The sequence below is a fragment of the Monodon monoceros genome, unplaced genomic scaffold, assembly GCF_005190385.1.
Source record: "Monodon monoceros isolate NGI ecotype Baffin Bay Population unplaced genomic scaffold, NGI_Narwhal_1 Super_Scaffold_3, whole genome shotgun sequence".
NCBI classification, from domain to species: domain Eukaryota; kingdom Metazoa; phylum Chordata; class Mammalia; order Artiodactyla; family Monodontidae; genus Monodon; species Monodon monoceros.
This window is the reverse complement of record NW_021703780.1, coordinates 54,525,007-54,545,016: the sequence shown is the minus strand read 5'-3', so window position 1 is coordinate 54,545,016 and position 20,010 is coordinate 54,525,007. Positions and strand designations below refer to the sequence as shown.

At 44.6% G+C, this 20,010-nt stretch overlaps 1 protein-coding gene across 6 annotated transcripts in view; it reads right to left on the bottom strand.

Moving 5' to 3' along the window:
• The window catches only part of TRANK1 (tetratricopeptide repeat and ankyrin repeat containing 1), an 87,369-nt gene extending 81,107 nt beyond the window's left edge, over positions 1-6,262 (bottom strand). For 3 of the 6 annotated variants that reach the window (XM_029241804.1, XM_029241808.1, XM_029241806.1), the window contains exon 1: positions 3,147-5,170. In XM_029241804.1, coding sequence (XP_029097637.1) covers positions 3,147-3,205 — 59 coding nt within the window. In that variant the 5' untranslated portion in view covers positions 3,206-5,170. Of the gene's footprint in view, positions 1-3,146; positions 5,171-5,366; positions 5,546-6,245 lie in introns of those variants that run through there. The other 3 variants (XM_029241809.1, XM_029241810.1, XM_029241805.1) reach the window with 3 other exon arrangements.
• Between the last annotated feature and the right edge of the window lie 13,748 nt (positions 6,263-20,010).

Genomic DNA, 20,010 nt, shown 5'->3' with positions numbered 1-20,010 from the left:
CTCCTCACAGCTTGTGGGACCTTAGTTCCCGGACCAGGGATCAAACCCACGCTCTCTGCACTGAAAGCATGGAGCCCTAACCATTGGACCCCCAGGGAATTCCCGATATTTATCTATTTCAATATGATTACCACCATAGCATTAGCTAATACCTCTATTATGACACACAAGTATAATTTCTTTTTTGTGGTGAGAACAGTTAAGGTCTAGTCTTCTGGCAACTTTGAGATTTATATACGATACTGTTGACTATAATCACTAGGCTGTGCATTAGGTCTCCAAAACTAGTAGTTGCAAGATTGTACCCTTAAATGACATCTGCCGCGGCTCCTCCCTCACGGCCTCCGCATGCCCGGTGGAAGACGACGCCCTTCCCCCATAGAGGAGGACCACTTTTCAGTCAGGGTTTAAAAGGAGCCTCGCTCCCCAGTCAGAACCTCCAAACACGCTCTCAAGGTCTTATTACCTCTAGCCTGTATGTAAGGAAACGGTGCTCGCCATTATTCTTCATAAGAAGCTGCCCACCCCCCTTTTTTTTTTTTGCGGTACGCGGGCCTCCCACTGCCGTGGCCTCTCCCGTTACGGAGCACAGGCTCCGGACGCGCAGGCCCAGCGGCCATGGCTCACGGGCCCAGCCGCTCCGCGGCACGCGGGATCCTCCCAGACCGGGGCACGTACCCGTGTCCCCTACATCGGCAGGCAGACCCCCAACCACTGCGCCACCAGGGAAGCCCGAAGCTGCCCCTTTTACCTGGAATGTCCCCTCTCCCTCCTGGCGCCCCTCAATCTGCCTGCTGGAAGTGCCCTCCATCTGTCCGGGCACAGCTCAAAGCTGACCTCCCAGACTTCGTCCTGGGAAGGATTCAGGATCTGGGAACCCTCCTGGAGGGCTTGTCTGCAGGTCCACTCACCCTTTCTCACAGGGCTGCCTGGCACTGCCTCTGTTCTGACCCCGTTAGCAGCGCCTAGGTCTTGGGTGTTTACACCTTCCATCGGCCAGAACGAGCCCTCAGGTATATGAGGAGAGAAACTGCCTTGGAAAACAGAAAAGCAAAAAGAGGTGAGATACTGACGGGAGAAGAAAGGGTATATTAGAGAGAAAGTCTGAGGCCAGATTACGGGGACCCTTAGTACCTGGACAGTGAGTTCAGACCCCAGACGCCAATAAGCCTTGGAAGTCACCAATTTTGGAGCCTCCAGGTGCAGTGGACTCTGATGGCAGAGGATGAGCTGGCCCGAGGGTGACCAAAGGAGACAGCCCCAGGGGCCGCAGGTGGACACGAAGGTCATCCCAGTTCAAGGCTGTGATCCAGAGTATTTTTCACAGTAAATCCAGCTGCTCAGTAGAGCACATAATTCTCTATATTTTCTGTTGTGCAGTTTTCCCCAAAATGGCGTGGTTTCCTCTGAATATGCCACCCAATAATATGCCCCTCTGGCATAGTGATTATTTCGAATTAAAGGTACTTGACAAACAGCCAGTGCGAAAAGGACACTGTGACCCTCCTTTGCCCCCTGGCAGCAGAAAATAAATTTCCCATGTGAAAGGCACCCTCCCTGTACCGGGAGGGTAGAAGGCATCCTTGTCACCAGAGACAGGGAATTTAGGGCCAAGAGAGCTGTGTAAACAAACCTTGTTACTTTTTCACCAATTTATTACCCCAAGCCCCTTTGTCTTGTCAATGCTTCACAAATGTATTGTTTCTTTGCCTAAAAGGTATAAAAGCTTCCTGTATTGGTCACTTCTTTGAGTCTCATGTTTTTATGGGGCTCCCATATGCAGGAAATTAAATTTGTTTTTTTCCTGTTACTCTCTTATGTCAATTTAATTATTAGAACCAGCCAAAGAACATAAAAGAGAAGACGGGAACATTTTTCTGCTCCCTTCAAAAGGTCATCACCATTTTCTAAGGCTAGCAACCCCCCCCCTTCCAAGTGCTGACCCCATTGATCGGAGGACTCAGTGCTTAAAAGATAAAAACATCTCAATCTAGATGTCATCGGAACTTCAAACATAGACATAGCTAAACTCAGACGTGGCTTGTCTCCAACAGACACACAGGAGGTCCCACCAGCTCGCCAGGCTCACAGAAGCTCAGACAAATGTGCCACGGGGGTGCAGGTGGGCACTGATGCTGATGTTCAATGCCCAGGCAAAAGATGAAGATCAGGTAAGCTGGGTCAGGGGGTCAGAGGTAAGGCTCATTCATACTTCCAGATTTTCCACAAAATCAAGGAAACAAGGCAATGCTTACTTAGGAAATTTGAAACAAAGAAAAATGTCTGATCAGGCAGAATGGACAACCTCACTAACCAAAGAAAGAACACTGCTCTTGGTTTGGGCACTGTGAGATTTTGGGGTTCACAAGATGTCTGTTTACCTGGTTCAATACCTTTTTTTTAAAGTTTAAACCCAGGGAGGAACTCCCCTGGTGGTACAGGGGTTAAGACTTCGTGCTCCCAATGCAGGGGGCCCGGGTTTGATCCCTGGTCAGGGAACTAGATCCCACATGCATGCCGCAACTAAGAGTTTGCATGCCCCAACTAAGGAGCTCCGTGCTGCAACTAAGACCTGGTGCAACCAAGTAAACAAATATTAAAAAATAAACAAACAAACAGGGAATTCCCTGCCAGTCCAGTGGTTAGGACGCCACACTTTCACTGAGGGCGCGGGTTCAATCCCTGGTCGGGGAACTAAGACTCCCCACAAGCCATGTGTCATGGCCAAAAATAAAAAATAAAAAAATAAAGTTTAAACCCAAATTTTATCCCCACCCTTGCCACTGTCCACACCATCAATCTCAGCAGTGACGTAAAGTGTCATCTTTGCTAAAGAGACTGTCCATTTCCCCCAAAGTCTTCTTTCTTGTAAAGATTTCTCATAACAAAGATTTCTTGGCCTTAAGAACCTCAGGCTACACTTCAAGGAAACTTATTACAAAAGCCAGGAGCCAAGGACAGATGTGTCACTGACTAGAAACCCAGAGGCAGGGCACTGATTTGTCAGCTCCACTTCTTCATCTGGAAAGGCAGAGGAGAGCTTGTTCCTTGAGGTCAATAAAAGCAATGCCAACACCATGACAATGACCAGAGGCCCACAGCCCAACCCCACTTCAGTTTTTAAAAACATCCTCAGGGTCACTTACCTTCCCCACCCAAACATGGGGCTTGCAAGCTCTACTTTGTCTGCTAACAGAATCTTCATCCCAAGAAGCAAAAATAAAATAATAAGAGGGTGCACAGCATAGCCATGGGACTTTGGTAGCAAGTGCAGGAAAACAGGACTGGTCAGCAATGAGAAGTTTAAGAATTCCACAAAGACAAAGCCTCTTTTTGGTCTAATGCCAGATCTACTACTAATTAGCTATAATGACTACCAGGTGATGGGCCTCAGGCTCCTCATCTATAAAATATTCACAGCCCTGCTCCTGACCCTGCTGTGAAATTCTGCACAGAGACTTAAGAGTCCCCTTTCGAATTTATGAATCCAGAGCTGTGGCAGCCTTTCAGCACTCTCCTTCCTTCTTCCTCCAAAAAAAAAAGAAAAGAAAAGAAAAAAGACATGATGGCAAGAAGCCATTACTCCCCTACCTCCCCAGCACTCACACCACTCACACAAGACCCCACTCACTGTGCTTATGGCAGGCGGCCAGCTTGGCGGGGCCAGACACATGGAGCCAGAGTAACCAGAAGTACCCTTCAGCCCACCTTTGCAGCTACAACCTGTAATACTCTCCTTACTCAAGTATGAATTTCCTTACTCAAGTTTGAATCTCAGCCTTCTTCATGTCTCCTCATCAACCAGCTCATCCCTTCCAAAGTTAGTTCCCAGGGAAATGCTGATGCTCTCTCCTCAGCCCCTCTGGGCGTGCCCCAAAGAAAGCTTGCCACCTAGAATTGGTTAGTCAGTCATCAAATCAAGTTAGGGGATTATGACTAGCTTTCTTAAAAATCAGAAAATAGAATAGGATAGAAAATATCACTGTGCCTCTCCCTGTAGAGAGAATATCCTGTGAAGCTCTTCTTGCAGTTTTGTACTTATAGATGTATGTGGGTGGGTGTGCTTCTCTACTATGGATCTTGATCAGGAAAAGACTGAAAAGATCACAGGCCTGAAGCAGAGGGATCTGACCCTAGGGACGAATGCCACACACACCCATCCCACCTCCATGCCCTGTGGAGGATGCAAGGGCCGGCACAGGGTACTTAGAACTCAAGCATCCATCCTGCAATTCTACAAAACAGAGTTGACTACAAAACAGTTGAAAAAAACTTCTGACTCTCCTACAAGGTAGTACTTCCTATAAAGCACAAAACAGTGTGAACTACAAAAGACCAAGCCATCCGGGTAACAGCCTTTCTTCAGAAAGGCGTCTTCCACCTTGGAGGCTCAGCACCAGACAGGGGGCAGAACCTGGGTGCTGGGAACGAAAGGCCCCTGGCTCCCTGCTTTCTTCCCGAGTATGGACTGATTGGACCACAAGCAACTGGCCTGGGGACTAGAGACCTCAGAGTCCCCCATTCTCTCTCCTCTTTAAATTTTTGTTTTTTTTCAAATTGCACATCTCCCGAAATATTTTCCCTGGGAAGCACCAAAGCTTGCAGCCTCACAGAAACGCCCCCAGCTGGGAGCGGGCCTGCACAAAGGCACAATTTCATCGGGCTAGGGCTCCTAGTGGGCGCGCGGCGAGGGGGCGGACTGCGCCTCCCAGGCTCCGGGCTCCGAGTCCGCGTTTGCAAACGCTCAGAAGCAGAAGCCTGGGCTTCTGGGGACTCTGCTTCTGAGCCCCGGGCCCCTACTGCAATCCCCTCCTCCCACTCGTTTAGCCGAGGACGGTGGGTCGTGAGGCCCCTTTCGGGCAAGCCCAGCTCACGATCCAGCAGGCTGGGGGAGAGGCCTGCCTGGAGCTGGAATCGCCAACCTCCTCCGGCCGGGAAGTGGCCAGCAATCTCCCAAGTTCCCCACAAATCCCGCCCTGCGCCCAGGCGCCTGCCAGCCCGAGGCGTGCCTCGGGGGCGCGTTCCCTGATCTTTTCATTCGCGGCCCCGGGGTCCCCGGAAGGAGGTGGATGGTGGACCCGGGAGCCTCATCTTCGGTGCCCGGGTGGGGACGAGGCAGGCCGCACGCCGCCGCAGTCCTGTCGCAGCGCGCGCCCCGTCCCGCTTCGCCTGGAAGGCCGTAGCCGCCCCCCCGCGTCCGACCCCGCGCAACAGGCCCGAGTCTGCACCTGGATGAGCGCGAGGGCAGCGCGCCCGGCCGCAGCCTCGGGGGTAGCCGGCCCCAGCGCGGGTCCGCCTCCTTCCGGAAAGAAGCGCGGGGCCCGGAAGGCGGAGGCGCCCCCCGCGCTTCCCGCGCCGCTACGCACCTGGTTGCCCGCGGGTCCCACATGGCCGGCGCCGCCGCCTCGGGAGCCGCTTCCCGGGGGACAGACGCGGCGGGGGCGGGGGGTCCCCGGGGGGTGTCCCCTGCTCGCAGTGGCTCGGCCCCCGGGCCCTGACGAGCGGGGTGTGGGTGCGGGGACCCCGGCGCACACTGTGTGCAGCCGCAGACCTATTCCAAGTTCCCACGTAGTTGCGACGGCCCGAAAACTGTCACGTGCACGTCGCCGCTGGGTGGGAGGGGGTCTTTGTCACCGTGTGTTCAAAAGAGGCGTTTCGATGTATCCCATCTTGCGGGCGAGCGCTCCAGTGGGGTGGCTCTCGGCCGCCTTTGGAAAACGAGTGCTTCGAGCCGGTCACCACGAGGGACCGGGCGAGCATACAGCCCCCCTCCAACAGGTTTCGGTCACCGTGACTTCTCGCCCTAGCTGGGTCGCCGCGATTGTCGGGGGGACTGAGGAAATGGTCAGCCCACGGCCTTGGCCCGCTTCTGCCCCTGGCCTCCCGTCCCCGACAACAAAGAAACTAGGGGGACAAGCCCGGGGTCGATGCCCCTCGTGCCCAGCAGCTCCCACTTCCTGTTTGCCTCCGTTGAGTCTTTCCTTGCATATGGAGTACTTACTGTGCGCTCGGCCCTCCATTGTAGGGGTGCTGGGGATTCGGGTGGGAAGAGGCCGGCGAGGCCGCCGACTTCTAGACCCTCACTGGCTTTTTCATGGCGCCGGCAGAGGAGTGAACCTCCCACCGCAGGCGGGAATAGCAAGGAAGGGCAGTGACGACCTAAGGAGTTGGGGGGCAGTTAGGACGACCTCAGGCTGTCATTGCCCCTTCGGTTGTTGGCGCAAAAAGCTGCACAGCCTCCTTACCCACTGCCCCTGCTTGGTCCTCAACTTCTCTGGGACGGGGATCACTTTCCTCCACGCCGGGGATCTGGCGTAATCAGAGAGTGGAGTCCGCCGCCCTCTCTTGGGCCGGGCTTTGGCCGACACTGCCTCCTGGTGGTTCTCCCACCCATCTGGGGGACCACCACACCAGACGGGCCCCGTGGAGCTTGAGAGAGAGGAACAGTAGTTTCCAATGAGGCAGGGAGGACTCGGTGACCTGTGGACACACCAAACGCACACAGCCTGCGTACTTCTCTGTGCTGCTTCCTCTGACTTTAAGAACTAGACTATCAGTCTAGCCAGTGTTCTCCGTGCTTCTGGAACTCACCTCCTCCCACTTCTTCTATGTATTAATCTCCCCATATACCACACTGCATCACTTCCAGTTCAAAAGCTTTCAGTGGCACCTCCATTGCCCTCTAGTAGCTGGGCATTTGAGACCCTTCACAATTTTACCCTATCCTTTCAGTCTTATCCTCCTCATACACACACTCTACCCCAGTGGTTCCCAAACTTGACTGCACACAGGAATCACCTGAGGGTCTTTGAAAAAATACTGATGTCGGGGAATTCTCTGGTGGTCCAGTGATTAGGACTCCATGCTTTCACTGCTGAGGGCCCAGGTGGGGGAACTAAGATCCTGCAAGTCCCCCGGCATGGCCAAAAAAAAAAAGAAAAAAAATACTGATGTCTGGCCCCTACTCCTACTTAATCTGATTTAATTGGTATGTGGTATGACATGGGCCTAAGGATTTTTAAAGGCTCTCCTGGTGATTATAACATGAAATAAATTTGGGAAACACTATTACTCTCCAAATCATTGGAGCTATTTGGCATTTCCCTGGCATCGCTGGTCCTTTCACTTTTAAGAAAGTTGACATATCCTTTCTTCAATGTTTTTCCCAACATCTCCCAGTTCTGTATTTAGGAAAGGCCCAAGCCACCTCTTCCAGCATGTCTCTCTCTCTCTTGTTTTTGTTTTTTTGTTTTTTTTTACCAACTGAAAGGAGTCTCTTTTTCCAGAAGGCCTAGTCAGGTTCTTACATAAAGGAGGGCAAGCCAGGAGATTGGTGAGTGCAGATGGTTTAAAAGGTGCCTCTAAACTTTGATGCTTTAACCAGTTTCCATAAACATCTCAGAGTCATACTTCTTCCTCTGTATCTTTTATCATAGTCTTCAAAACAGTCACATCAACTTAAAACAGTTCTCAAAAGTCATCTTTTTTAAAAAAATTGTTTCTTCTCTCTCTGATATTTTTTATCTGCTATTTTTATCAAAATTACTCATTCTCACAGTTGAAAGATAATTCCCCCCTCCCACATGATCTATTCCCAGGGGCAACCACTTTTACCTCTGTTAACTGATTGTTTTGATGGCTGTGTTTGTGTCTGTAAATAACATTCTACTTCCTATTGGGATTTTTTTTTTCCAGTTTTATGCATCATCGGGTAATTTATGTTTTTTTAGATTGTGCTTGTCTGAAAACCTTCACCCTCAATATAGTTTGGCTGGGTATAAAATTCTAGGTTGGAAATCATTTTCCTTCAGGACTTTGAAGCTATTACTCCAATGACCACTAGCTTCCACTTCTGCTGTTGCAAATTCTGAAAACATCCAATTACTCATCTTATGTGACCTCTTTTTTTTTTTTAATTTTAAGAAGTCTAAAAAAATCTTCTTTTTCTCCACAATGTTTTGAAGTTGTACAATGGTGTTCTGTGATGCAAGCCTATTCATCCATCCACTGTATACTGAGTGAGTTCTTTCAGTCTTGAAACTCAAGCTCTTTGGTTCTTGGAAATTATCTTAAATAATTTTGTTATTTCTTCTCCTCCATTTTCCCTATTCTCTCTTTTAGGAATTCCTATTATTCAAATATTGGACTTCCAGGACTGATCTCTATGATGTAGTCCCCTGATTTTCAAATCACTTCTCTCCTATTTTCCATCTTTATGGGGTTTTGGGTTTTTGGTTTTTTGCTCTAATTTCTGAGAGCTTTCCTCAACTTTATCTTCTCATCCTTCTTAATGAAGTTTTTGGCTTTTTAGTTTTTTAATTTCTGATTCCACACTTTGATTTTTCCAAGAGCTCTTTCTTATTCTGTAAGCATTCCTTCATTGGAGTACCCTGTTCTCTTTTCCATGGTTACATAACTTTTCTAATTTCCCTGCAGATATAGTAGTTTTTGTTTTCTCTACATAGGCTCTGTTTTCCAGGTTCCTTTTTCTGTTTCTGTTTTTTGTTTTGTTTTCCTTGTTATGGATTTTCCTCAGATGGTTATCCGCTCAGGATTAAGAATGAGGGAACCAGATGTACATTAATAGAGAATGATTGAATAAGCCATGATATATTCACACCATAGAGAACTGTGCACTGAGTCATGAGGAGGATCACTAGGATAAAACACTATGGGCTAGTGGGCAGAAAATACTATTAAGTGGGAAAAAGTGTTTATAGTATGCTACCTTTAGAGTAATAACAAGAGGTGGATATTTTTATGCATTTGCTTATATTTTCTGAAACAATGGAAGGAAAACCAAAAACTAAGACAAGTGGTTACTTATAAGGAGGAACAGAGTAGAGGGGAAAGATAGGGAAGCTAGGCTTCTTTAAATACACCTTGTTTTATAGTTTTGACTTTGAAACCATGGGAACCTTTAATATAATTGAAAAATTAAATCTAATTTCTGAAGAGTAGTTCCTAAAATTGAAACCATACTGAGACAAATGAACTTAACTGTATATCAAGTGGGTAGCACAACCAAACAAAAATTATTTCAAGTGACTTTAAAACACAGTTTTGTTTACCAAAGGGATATACCCTAAGGGAAAGAAAGAACAGAGAAATCTTGAATTTCATAGTCTTATTGTTACTAAGTAATATTGGTATGTTTTACAAACATTCTTAAAAACATGTATTTAGAGATATTACTTGGAAATATTTTTATTACTCAGTAATGTGTATAAGTTAGAATAAGCAAATAATCAATTATAGTAAATTCATTCAGAATCAAGATTTTCAGTGTAAGAGAAAAGAAATGCAAATATAAACTCAAAGAAGTTAGGGAAAATTCTATAATCTGAAAACTAAATTGGAAATATCAGTATGAACTTGTAGTTTATTGTCTGGCTCTGTACATTCTATTCATCCTTGATGTGATGCATTATTGCTGGGTTTAATAACAGCATGCATCCCTGACACCCAGGAGGTGATCCCTAAACACCATTCCTTTCTATCAATACAAGGAGCCAGGACTCTTTAAAGAAAATCATTAATTCCATGTTGGGGGCAGAAATGTACAGGTTGATCCTGGGATACTTTGTTGTTCTAGAAAGCAAAGAAGCTATCACAGGGAATGAAAATGAAGAAAGTCTATGTGAATTATAGGATACCATCAGACAAAACAACATGTTATTGGAGTCCTCAAAGGAGAAGAAAGGGAGAAAGGAGCAGAAAGCTTATTTAAATAAATAATGGCTGAGAACTTCCCAAATCTAGGGAGAGATTTGGACATCCAAGTTTATGAAGCTCATAGGTCCTGAAACAGATTCAGCCCAAAGAGGTCTTCTCCAAGACACATTGCAATATAACTTTGTAAAATCAAAGACAAAGAGAGAATTTTTAAAGCAGCAAGAGAAAAAAAGAATCTCACATACAAAGGAACCCTCAACAGGCTATCAGCAGAAATTTTGCAGTCCATGAGAGAGTGGGATGATACATAAAAGTGCTGAAAGAAAAAACTGCCAACCAAGAACACTTTACCCAGCAAAGCTGCCTGTCCTTTAACAACAAAGGAAAGATAAACCCTTTGCCAGGCACACAAAAGCCAAGGGCATTCATTGCCAATAGACCTGCCCTACAAGAAATGCTGAAAGGTATTCCTAAAGCTGAAATGAAAGGATGCTACTTAGGAATATGAGCATATAAAATAAAAGTAAGTGTATAATCAAATTCAGAATACTTTAATACTGTAACATAGTGGTGTGTTAATCATTTAATTCTAGTGTAAAGGTTAAAGAACGAAAGTATTAAAAATAACTACAGGGGACTTCCCTGGTGGTCCAGTGGTTAAGACTCTACACTTCCACTGCAGGGGGCGCAGGTTCAATCCCTGGTTGGGGAACTAAGATCCTGCGTGCCGCGCAGCACGGCCAAAATAAATAAATAAATAACTACAGTTGACCCTTGAACAATGCAGGTGTTAGGGGCACTGACCCTCCGCATAGTCGAAAATCCACGTATAACTTATAGTTGGCCCTCATATCCGAGGTTCCTGCATATCCGAGGTTCCTGCATATCCGAGGTTCCTCCATATCCGAGGTTCTGCCTCCACGTATTCAACCAACTGCAGATAGTGTAGTAGTATTTACTATTGAAAAAAGCCACGAACAGATGACCAATGGGTACGTGAAAAGGTGCTCAACATCAATAATCATCAGGGAAATGCAAATCAAAATTACAGTAAGATATCACCCCTCACCTGTTAGAATAGCTATCATCAGAAAGACAAGAGATAACAGGTGTTGGCAAGGATGTGGAGAAAAGGGAACCCTTGTGCAATGTTGGTGGGAATGTAAGCTGGTGCAGCCACCTTGGAAAACAGTATGGAGTTTCCTCAAAAAACTTAAAAAGAGAACTGTATGATCCAGCAATTTCACTTCTGGATATTTATCCAAAGGGAATGAAATCAGTCCGTTGTGGAGATATCTGTACTCTCATTTTCATTGCAGCATTATTCACAATAGCCAAGATAGGGAATGGATATAGTAAATGAGATAGATACATACATACGTGGATAGAGTATAATGGAATAGTATTCAGCCATGAGAAAGAAGGAAATCTTACCATTTGCAAAAAACACGGATGAACCTAGAGGACATTATGCTAGGTGAAATAAGCTTCACAGAAAAAGACAAATACTGTATGATCCTAGTTATATGTGGAATCAAAAGTAAAAAAAGCCAATCCCATAGAAACAGAGAGTAGAATGGTGGTTACCAGGGGCTAGAGATGGGGGAAATGGTGAGATGCTGGTCAAGGGATATAAGCCTCAGTAAGATGAATAAGTTCTGGCGATACAATGTATAGCATGATGACTATAACTAACTATACTATACTGAACACTTGAGGAAATTCCCTGGTGGTCCAGTGGTTAGGACTCTGAGCTTTTGCCACCAAGGGCGCGGGTTCAATCCCTGCTCAGGGAACTAAGATTCCGTAAGCCATGCAGTGTGGCCAAAAAAGAAAAGAAAAGAAAAGGAAGAAAACCCACAATGACCACTTGAAATTTGCTAACAGAATAGATCTTATTTTCACCACACACACACACACACACACACACACGGTGACTACATAAGGTGATGGATGTGTTCATTGTGGTAATCATTTCACAAAGTATGCGTATATTAAATCATCATGTTGTACACTTTAAATATAAACAATTTTATCTGTCAATTGTACCTCAATAGAGCTGGAGGGAAAAAAAATAATAATTTAAAAGAGCAGGAAAGTCACCTGGCAGGAGCATCCATGAGTCTCTCTCCTCCAAGTCTGTGCCTTGTCCCTTACTACCGTGTTTTCAGGGACAGAGTCTTGACCCACATATCTTTTTGCTTTTCACATGTGGTTGGTTGGTTGGTTGGTTGGTTGAAAGAATACAAGCTCTTCTCTCTTGAAAGTGTCCAAGAACTCATTTCAAATTGATTGATGATCTGGGGTATTAGGCAGGACAGAATCATCACTGTCAAAAACATCATGAACACGAATGACAATTGAGTCACTAGTGGCCACAATGGCCACTATACCAAATGAAGATACAGACCCAATCCACATAGCTAACCAAGTAAGAAAGACAAATATTTAGATAAAGTAGCAGGAACACAGAGTACATAAATAAACGTCAGCTGACTTTTTAAGGGAGGAGATTATATAATGAGGAAGAACAATTTATTTTCACTCAACATTTATGTAGCACTATTTTTTTAAGTCTTTATGATAATGTAAGTTGTTCTCAAGAGAGTCCCCTAAGAAAGATATTAACTCCACTTTACAAGAAGGGAAATTAAAGAAATGAAAGGTTAACTGGTTTGTTGTACAACCAGTTGGTCAAAGGGCTGAGACTCTAGTCTCTAGAACACAGATGAGCTCAGAATGGACTTGGCTGTGCTTCTTGGACCCTGAGTTCAGTCCACCCTGGATTCTGGTGCTGAAGCATGATGTCATTGGAGACCGTTGGGGTTAACACCCGTTCATTACACATTACTTATGTCTAGGGATAGACAGGTCTACACAATAGGAAAAACCACTCCAAACCAAATTTCATTTCAACTTCAGTAGAGCTGAATCTTAGCATACTGAGAGTACCAATTAAGTGTCATATATGACACTAATTTATCTTGATAACACAGGAGGAGGGGCAGTGTGGACTATGTACAGTCCAACCTCGAAACACACAGATATCTATGTCTTCATGCATATACGTACACCCACACTGAGAACTGCACATTCTCAGAAATATGTACACAAAGAGTAAACCACAGCACATGCTCATTCAAATCCATGCAGCTACACACACACACACATGCACACACACACACGATACTCTGTCTTGGTTTCCCCACTCTGAGCATAGCTGTTCACATCTGAACCCACCAATGCTCCATTCAGATCCCTGCCCACAGCAGGAGCTGCTCCTCTCAGCCTCTGAGCCAGCCCTGTAGAGGCAGGTATATACGCAGTAGACTTCATTCTCACAGTCCTGACCACTGACTACATCCACCTGGAAGGACCAATCCTGAAGTCTCCTATCCCCTTAGAACAGTGGTTCTCAACCAGGGATAAGTTTTCTCCCAGGAGACATTTTTACTTATCATAACTCATTGAGAGGGGGAAGGGATGCTGCTAAACATCCTACAATGCATAGGTCAGTCCCCCACGACAAAGAATTACACAGCCCAAAATGTCAATAGTGCCAAGACTGGGAAACCTTGCCTTTGAAGAAGCAGGGGACAACTGTCCTGCCCTCAGCAACTTGCTAATAAACCAGTTGGGGCTGCTTCCTCTGGGACAACTGGCCATGGTTTGTACAACAAGATCCCAACCCTGGACACAGTTACTTGGACAAGGGTGGGCAGGCACCTATCCCAATGGCAGCCATGGCCAACTGGCCGGTTCCCATTGAGCCCAACTTGTGAGAAAGCTGTTCCGACAGAGACCACAGCGATTTTCCGTACCAGACCATTTCTCAGTAATGTAAACTGGAGGCTAGAGCGGACGGCGGGGCAACTGGTAGTGCGCAAGAGATGAAAACTACTGAGAGAGAGCAGCAATACGGGCCAGATAGATCAGCCACCTTTATCATCACTAATAAAACTAAACACCCCTGCCAGATCCAGTTGGCAAGCCGAGGCAAGCAGGGAGCTCCCCACACGTGGTTTGCCCTGACCTCTTGAACTCCAGACAGGCATGAGGAAATAATGTTGTTTTCAGGGGCTATTTTTGCAGCCTGATATGGCCTTGCTGCCCTCTTCCATCTGGTAAACTCCAAAAGTCTCTGGATGACTCATCTCCATCCTCGCTTCCCATGGAAGCCTAAGCTGACCATCCACCAGCCCCACCTCCCCGTCTTCAGCACTTCCTGCTCACTGCCGCTTATTCTCTCTTACAGCCCTTACCACATTGTTTTATAACAGTTTACTTGTTATTTACCCCTGGACAGCACATACCTTGAACCCTAGGATTTTATCTGGTTGGTTCTGTGCTGCTAGCTCCCTGGCACTTAGTGACACAATGCTCGTGGAATGAATGAGTAAACAATACATGTCAGTAACGAGCCCCTCGTCTCGAAGCTGCTGACTATAGTTCCAAGTTGGTATTTGTGACAACGAGTGTCTCATCTTAAGAGCTTAGGAGTGGGGCAAACAAAAAAAGTTCAGCAGGATTTTGCCAAGAAATTTGCAATTCAATGTGGAAACTGATTCTCATATGGCAGAGGGAGGAGCAAAAGAAGAACAATCCAGAAATGAAACTGAGGGCTCAAAGGACAGCCCTAGTGGGCTGTGACGGTGAGGATGGCAGGGGGAAATGTTAAGACCGCAGGTGAAAGGCAGTGACTGTGTAAAGGGGGACTGTGGCGTGAGGGTTGTGTAGGGACAACGGAGGTGGCGTCATGAGAAGAAGAAAGCTCTTGCAGCACCCTGATCACGGCCACCACACTTGGGAAGGGGTTTGTTTCCTCCCCTGGTAGGAGCACCCTTGCTGCTTTGGAAATGCGCCACCGTGAGGCCGGAGCAAGCAACTACACCTGGGCAGTGGACTCGGGATTTACCTCTATCAAGCGAAAACAACTCTGGCCCCGCACGCTTAGGGATGCAACTTCAGTGGCATCTAAATGTCATACACAGACTTCTCTTTACAGCAGCTGAGGTCAAGCAAAAGGAAGACCACACGCCACTCATCTCACAATCCATCATGCCCTCCGCTGTAGGGACAGTGGTTTATTTATCTTTGCTTTACCACAGGGCCTTACGCTCAGTGGGTGTTTTGTTTTGTTTTTTTTTAAATCTCTGCTTAGTGCATTTATATGAAGATGATGTCTTATAGCAAGTTTGTTTAAAGCTCCAAAAACAAGTGAAATAAGCCAGGCACCAAAGGACAAAGGTTGTATGATTCCACTTGTGTGAGGTACCTAGAACACTCAAATTCATAAAGACAAGGTAGAATAGTGGTTACCAGGGGCCGAGGGGAAAGGGGGAGGGGCAGTTGTTGTTTAATGGGTATAGAGTTTCTGTTTGGAAGATTGAAAAAGTTCTGAAATGAGATAGTGGTGATTGTGAATGTACTTTATGCCACTGAGTTGTACATTTTAAAATGGCTAAAGTGCAAATTTTACATTATGTGTATTTTACCACAATTAAAAAAATGAAAGAGGGGAATTCCCTGCCAGTGCAGTGGTTGAGACTCAGTGCTTTCACTGCAATGGGCCCGGGTTTGATCCCTGGATGCAGAAGTAGGATCCCACAAGCTGCACGGCATGGCCGAAAGAAAAAAGAAAGGAAGAAAGAAAGAAAGCTGGTCTCGCTTTAGTAACATCATACAGAACAGAATTTAGGGGCTTCCCTAGTGGAGCAGTGGTTAAGAATCTGCCTGCCAATGCAGGGGACATGAGTTCGAGCCCTGGTCCAGGAAGATCCCACATGCAGCGGAGCAACTAAGCCCATGTGCCACAACTACTGAGCCTGCACTCTACAGCCCGCGAGCCACAACTACTGAGCCTGCGCACCTAGAACCCGTGCTCCGCAAAAAGAGAAGCCACTGCAATGAGAAGCCCACGAGCCGCAATGAAGAGTAGCCCCTGCTCACCACAACGAGAGAAAACCCGGGTGCAGCAATGAAGACCCAATGCAGCCAAAACAAAAAACAAAAAAACAGAATTTAGGTCAAAAAGCATTAGAGACAGCCACTTCATGCTGACAAAAGGTTCAAGTCATCAGGATGAATGAACAATTCTAAATGTGTACGTACCAAATAACTACCTCCATATGTCTAAAGCAAAAGTTGTCAGACTTTTTCTTCAAAGAGAAATTTGCAACGCTGCTGGGAGATTTTAACAATGCTATACTAGTAACCCATAAAAAATTCTTCTACAAATCTCCAAGACAAGGATATTTTATAGCAGCATTATTCACAGTAGCAAAAACTGGAAATAACGTAAATATCAGCATCAGCAGTAGAGGGCTAAATACATTGTATTAGATTCATCTGATGGAATACAGCAATGAAAATGAATGAGCTGCAGCCTCATGCAACAACATGAATTTCAAAATATAATACTGAGCAAATGAGGTCAGATATAATATATACTATATTCTTCTATTTATATGAAGCTTAAAATAAGCAAAACTAGACCGTGTTTTGGGATGCATACTTAAATGGTAACTTTTTTTTTTTTTTTTTTTGCCACACGTCTTGGGCGCTCTTAGTTCCCTGACCAGGAATTGAACCTGGGCCCAAGTCAGTGAAAGCACTGGGTCCTAACCACTGAAGTGCTAGGGAGTTCCCGATAACATTATTTTTTGAAAGAAAGCAAGTTATGTACACAGAACTCAGAATTATGGATCTCTCTAAGAGGGAAAGGCAGCATTGTGATCAGGAAGGGGAGTATAAGCTGGGGGGTGAGAATGTTGGTATAGACTTCTAGGGTTTTGGCAAAATTTTATTTTATGGCTTGAATGGTGGTTATATGGGTATTTACTTTATAACAATTCATTAAGATAGGGGCTTCCCTGGTGGCGCAGTGGTTAAGAATCTCCTGCCAATGCAGGGGACATGGGTTTTAGCCCTGGTCCAGGAAGATCCCACATGCCGCAGAGCAACTGAGCCTGTGAGCCACAACTACTGAGCCTGCACTCTACAGCCCATGCACCACAACTATCGAAGCCCGCACACCTAGAGCCCGTGCTCCTCAACAAGAGAAGCCACCCCAATGAGAAGCCCACACACTGCAACGAAGAGTAGCCCCCACTCGCCGCAACTAGAGAAAGCCTGCATGCAGCAATGAAGACCCAATGCAGGCAAAAATAAAATAAATAAATGTATAAAAAAATTCATTAAGATATACATTTGTCAGAACACCAGTCAGCTCTACCCACCACCAGTCGCTCCCATCAAACCTCTTACATAGCCTCATCCATGAGAGCGCAGACAGCAGAAGTAAGAAGAACTACAATCCTGCAGGCTGTGGGAAAAAAACCACATTCACAGAAAGATAGATAAGATGAAAAGGCAGAGGGCTATGTACCAGATGAAGGAACAAGATAAAACCCCAGAAAAACAACTAAATGAAGTGGAGATAGGCAACATTCCAGAAAAAGAATTCAGAATAATGACAGTAAAGATGATCCAGGACCTCGGAAAAAGAATGGAGGCAAAGATCGAGAAGATGCAAGAAATGTTTAACAAAGACCTAGAAGAATTAAAGAACAAACAAACAGAGATGAACAATACAATAACTGAAATGAAAACTACACTAGAAGGAATCAATAGCAGAATAACTGAGGCAGAAGAACGGATAAGTGACCTGGAAGACAGAATAGTGGAATTCACTGCTGCAGAACAGAATAAAGAAAAAAGAATGAAAAGAAATGAAGACAGCCTAGGAGACCTCTGGGAGAACATTAAACGCAACAACATTCACATTATAGGGGTCCCAGAAGGAGAAGAGAGAGAGAAAGGACAAGAGAAAATATTTGAAGAGATTATAGTCAAAAACTTCCCTAACATGGGAAAGGAAATAGCCACCCAAGTCCAGGAAGCACAGTGAGTCCCATACAGGATAAACCCAAGGAGAAACATGCCGAGACACATAGTAATCAAATTGGCAAAAATGAAAGACAAAGAAAAGTTATTGAAAGCAGCAAGAGAAAAACAACAAATAACATACAAGGGAACTCCCATAAGGTTAACAGCTGATTTCTCAGCAGAAACTCTACAAGCCAGAAGGGAGTAGCATGATATACTTAAAGTGATGAAAGGATAAAGCCTACAACCAAGATTACTCTACCTGGCAAGGTTCTCATTCAGATTCGATGGAGAAATCAAAAGCTTTACAGACAAGGAAAAGCTAAGAGAATTCAGCACCACCAAACCAGCTCTACAACAAATGCTAAAGGAACTTCTCTAAGTGGGAAACACAAGAGAAGAAAAGAACCTACAAAAACAAACCCAAAACAATTAAGAAAATGGTAATAGGAACATACATATTGATAATTACCTTAAACGTGAATGGATTAAAAGCTCCAACCAAAAGACACAGGCTTGCTGAATGTAAACAAAAGCAAGACCCATATACGTGCTGTCTACAAGAGACCCACTTCAGACCTAGGGACACATACAGACTGAAAGTGAGGGATGGAAAAAGATATTCCATGCAAATGGAAATCAAAAGAAAGCTGGAATAGCTATACTCATATCAGATAAAATAGACTTTAAAATAAAGAATTTTACAAGAGACAAGGAAGGACACTACATAATGATCAAGGGATCGATCCAAGAAGATATAACAATTATAAATATATATGCACCCAACATAAGAGCACCTCAATACATAAGGCAACTGCTAACAGCGATAAAAGAGGAAATCGACCATAACACAATAATAGTGGGGGACTTTAACACCTCACTTACACCAATGGACAGATCATTCAAACAGAAAATTAATAAGGAAACACAAGCTTTAAGTGACACAATAGACCAGATAGATTTAATTGACATATATAGGACATTCCATCCAAAACATGCAGATTACACTTTCTTCTCAAGTGTGCGTGGAACATTCTCTGGATAGATCACATCTTGGGTCACAAATCAAGCCTCAGTAAATTTAAGAAAATTGAAATCATATCAAGCATCTTTTCTGACCACAATGCTATGAGATTAGAAATCAATTACAGGGGAAAAAAAAGTGAAAAACACAAACACATGGAGGTTAAACAATACGTTACTAAATAACCAAGAGATCACTGAAGAAATCAAAGAGGAAATCAAAAAATAGCTAGAGACAAATGATAATGAAAACGTGACGATCCAAAACCTATGGGATGCAGCAAAAGCAGTTCTAAGAGGGAAGTTTATAGCTATACAAGCCTACCTCAAGAAACAAGAAAAATCTCAAGTAAACAATCTAACCTTACACCTAAAGGAACTAGAGAAAGAAGAACAAACAAAACCCAAAGTTAGCAGAAGGAAAGAAATCATAAAGATCAGAGCAGAAATAAATGAAATAGAAACAAAACAATTGCAAAGATCAATAAAGCTAAAAGCTGGTTCTTTGAGAAGATAAACAAAATTGATAAACCATTAGCCAGACTCATCAAGAAAAAGAGGGAGAGGACTTAAATCAATAAAATTAGAAATGGAAAAGGAGAAGTTACAACAGACACCACAGAAATACAAAGCATCCTAAGAGACTACTACAAGCAACTCTATGCCAATAAAATGGACAACCTGGAAGAAATGGACAAATTCTTAGAAAGGTATAACCTTCCCAGACTGAACCAGGAAGAAACAGAAAATATGAACAGACCAATCACAAGTAATGAAATTGAAACTGTGATTAAAAATCTTCCAACAAACCAAAGCCCAGGACCAGATGGCTTCACAGGCGGATTCTACCAAACATTTAGAGAAGAGCTAACACCGATCCTTCTCAAACTCTTCCAAAATATAGCAGAGGGAGGAACACTCCCGAACTCATTTTACAAGGCCACCATCACCCTGATACCAAAACCAGAAAAAGATGTCACAAAGGAATAAAATTACAGGCCAATATCACTGACGAACATAGATGCAGAAATCCTCAACAAAATACTAGCAAACAGAATCCAACAGCGCAGTAAAAGGATCATACACCCTTATCAAGTGGGGTATATCCCAGGAATGCAAGGATTCTTCAATATACACAAATCAATCAATGTGATACACCATACTAACAAAGTGAAGGAGAAAAACCATATGATCATCTCAGTAGATGCAGAAAAAGCTTTCGACAAAATTCAACTCCCAGTTATGATAAAAACTCTCCAGAAAGTAGGCATAGAGGGAACTTACCTCAACATGATAAAGGCTACATATGACAAACCCACAGCCAACATCATCCTCAATGGTAAAAAACTGAAACCATTTCCACTAAGATTAGGAAAAAGATAAGGTTGCCCACTCTCACCACTCTTATTCAACATAGTTTTGGAA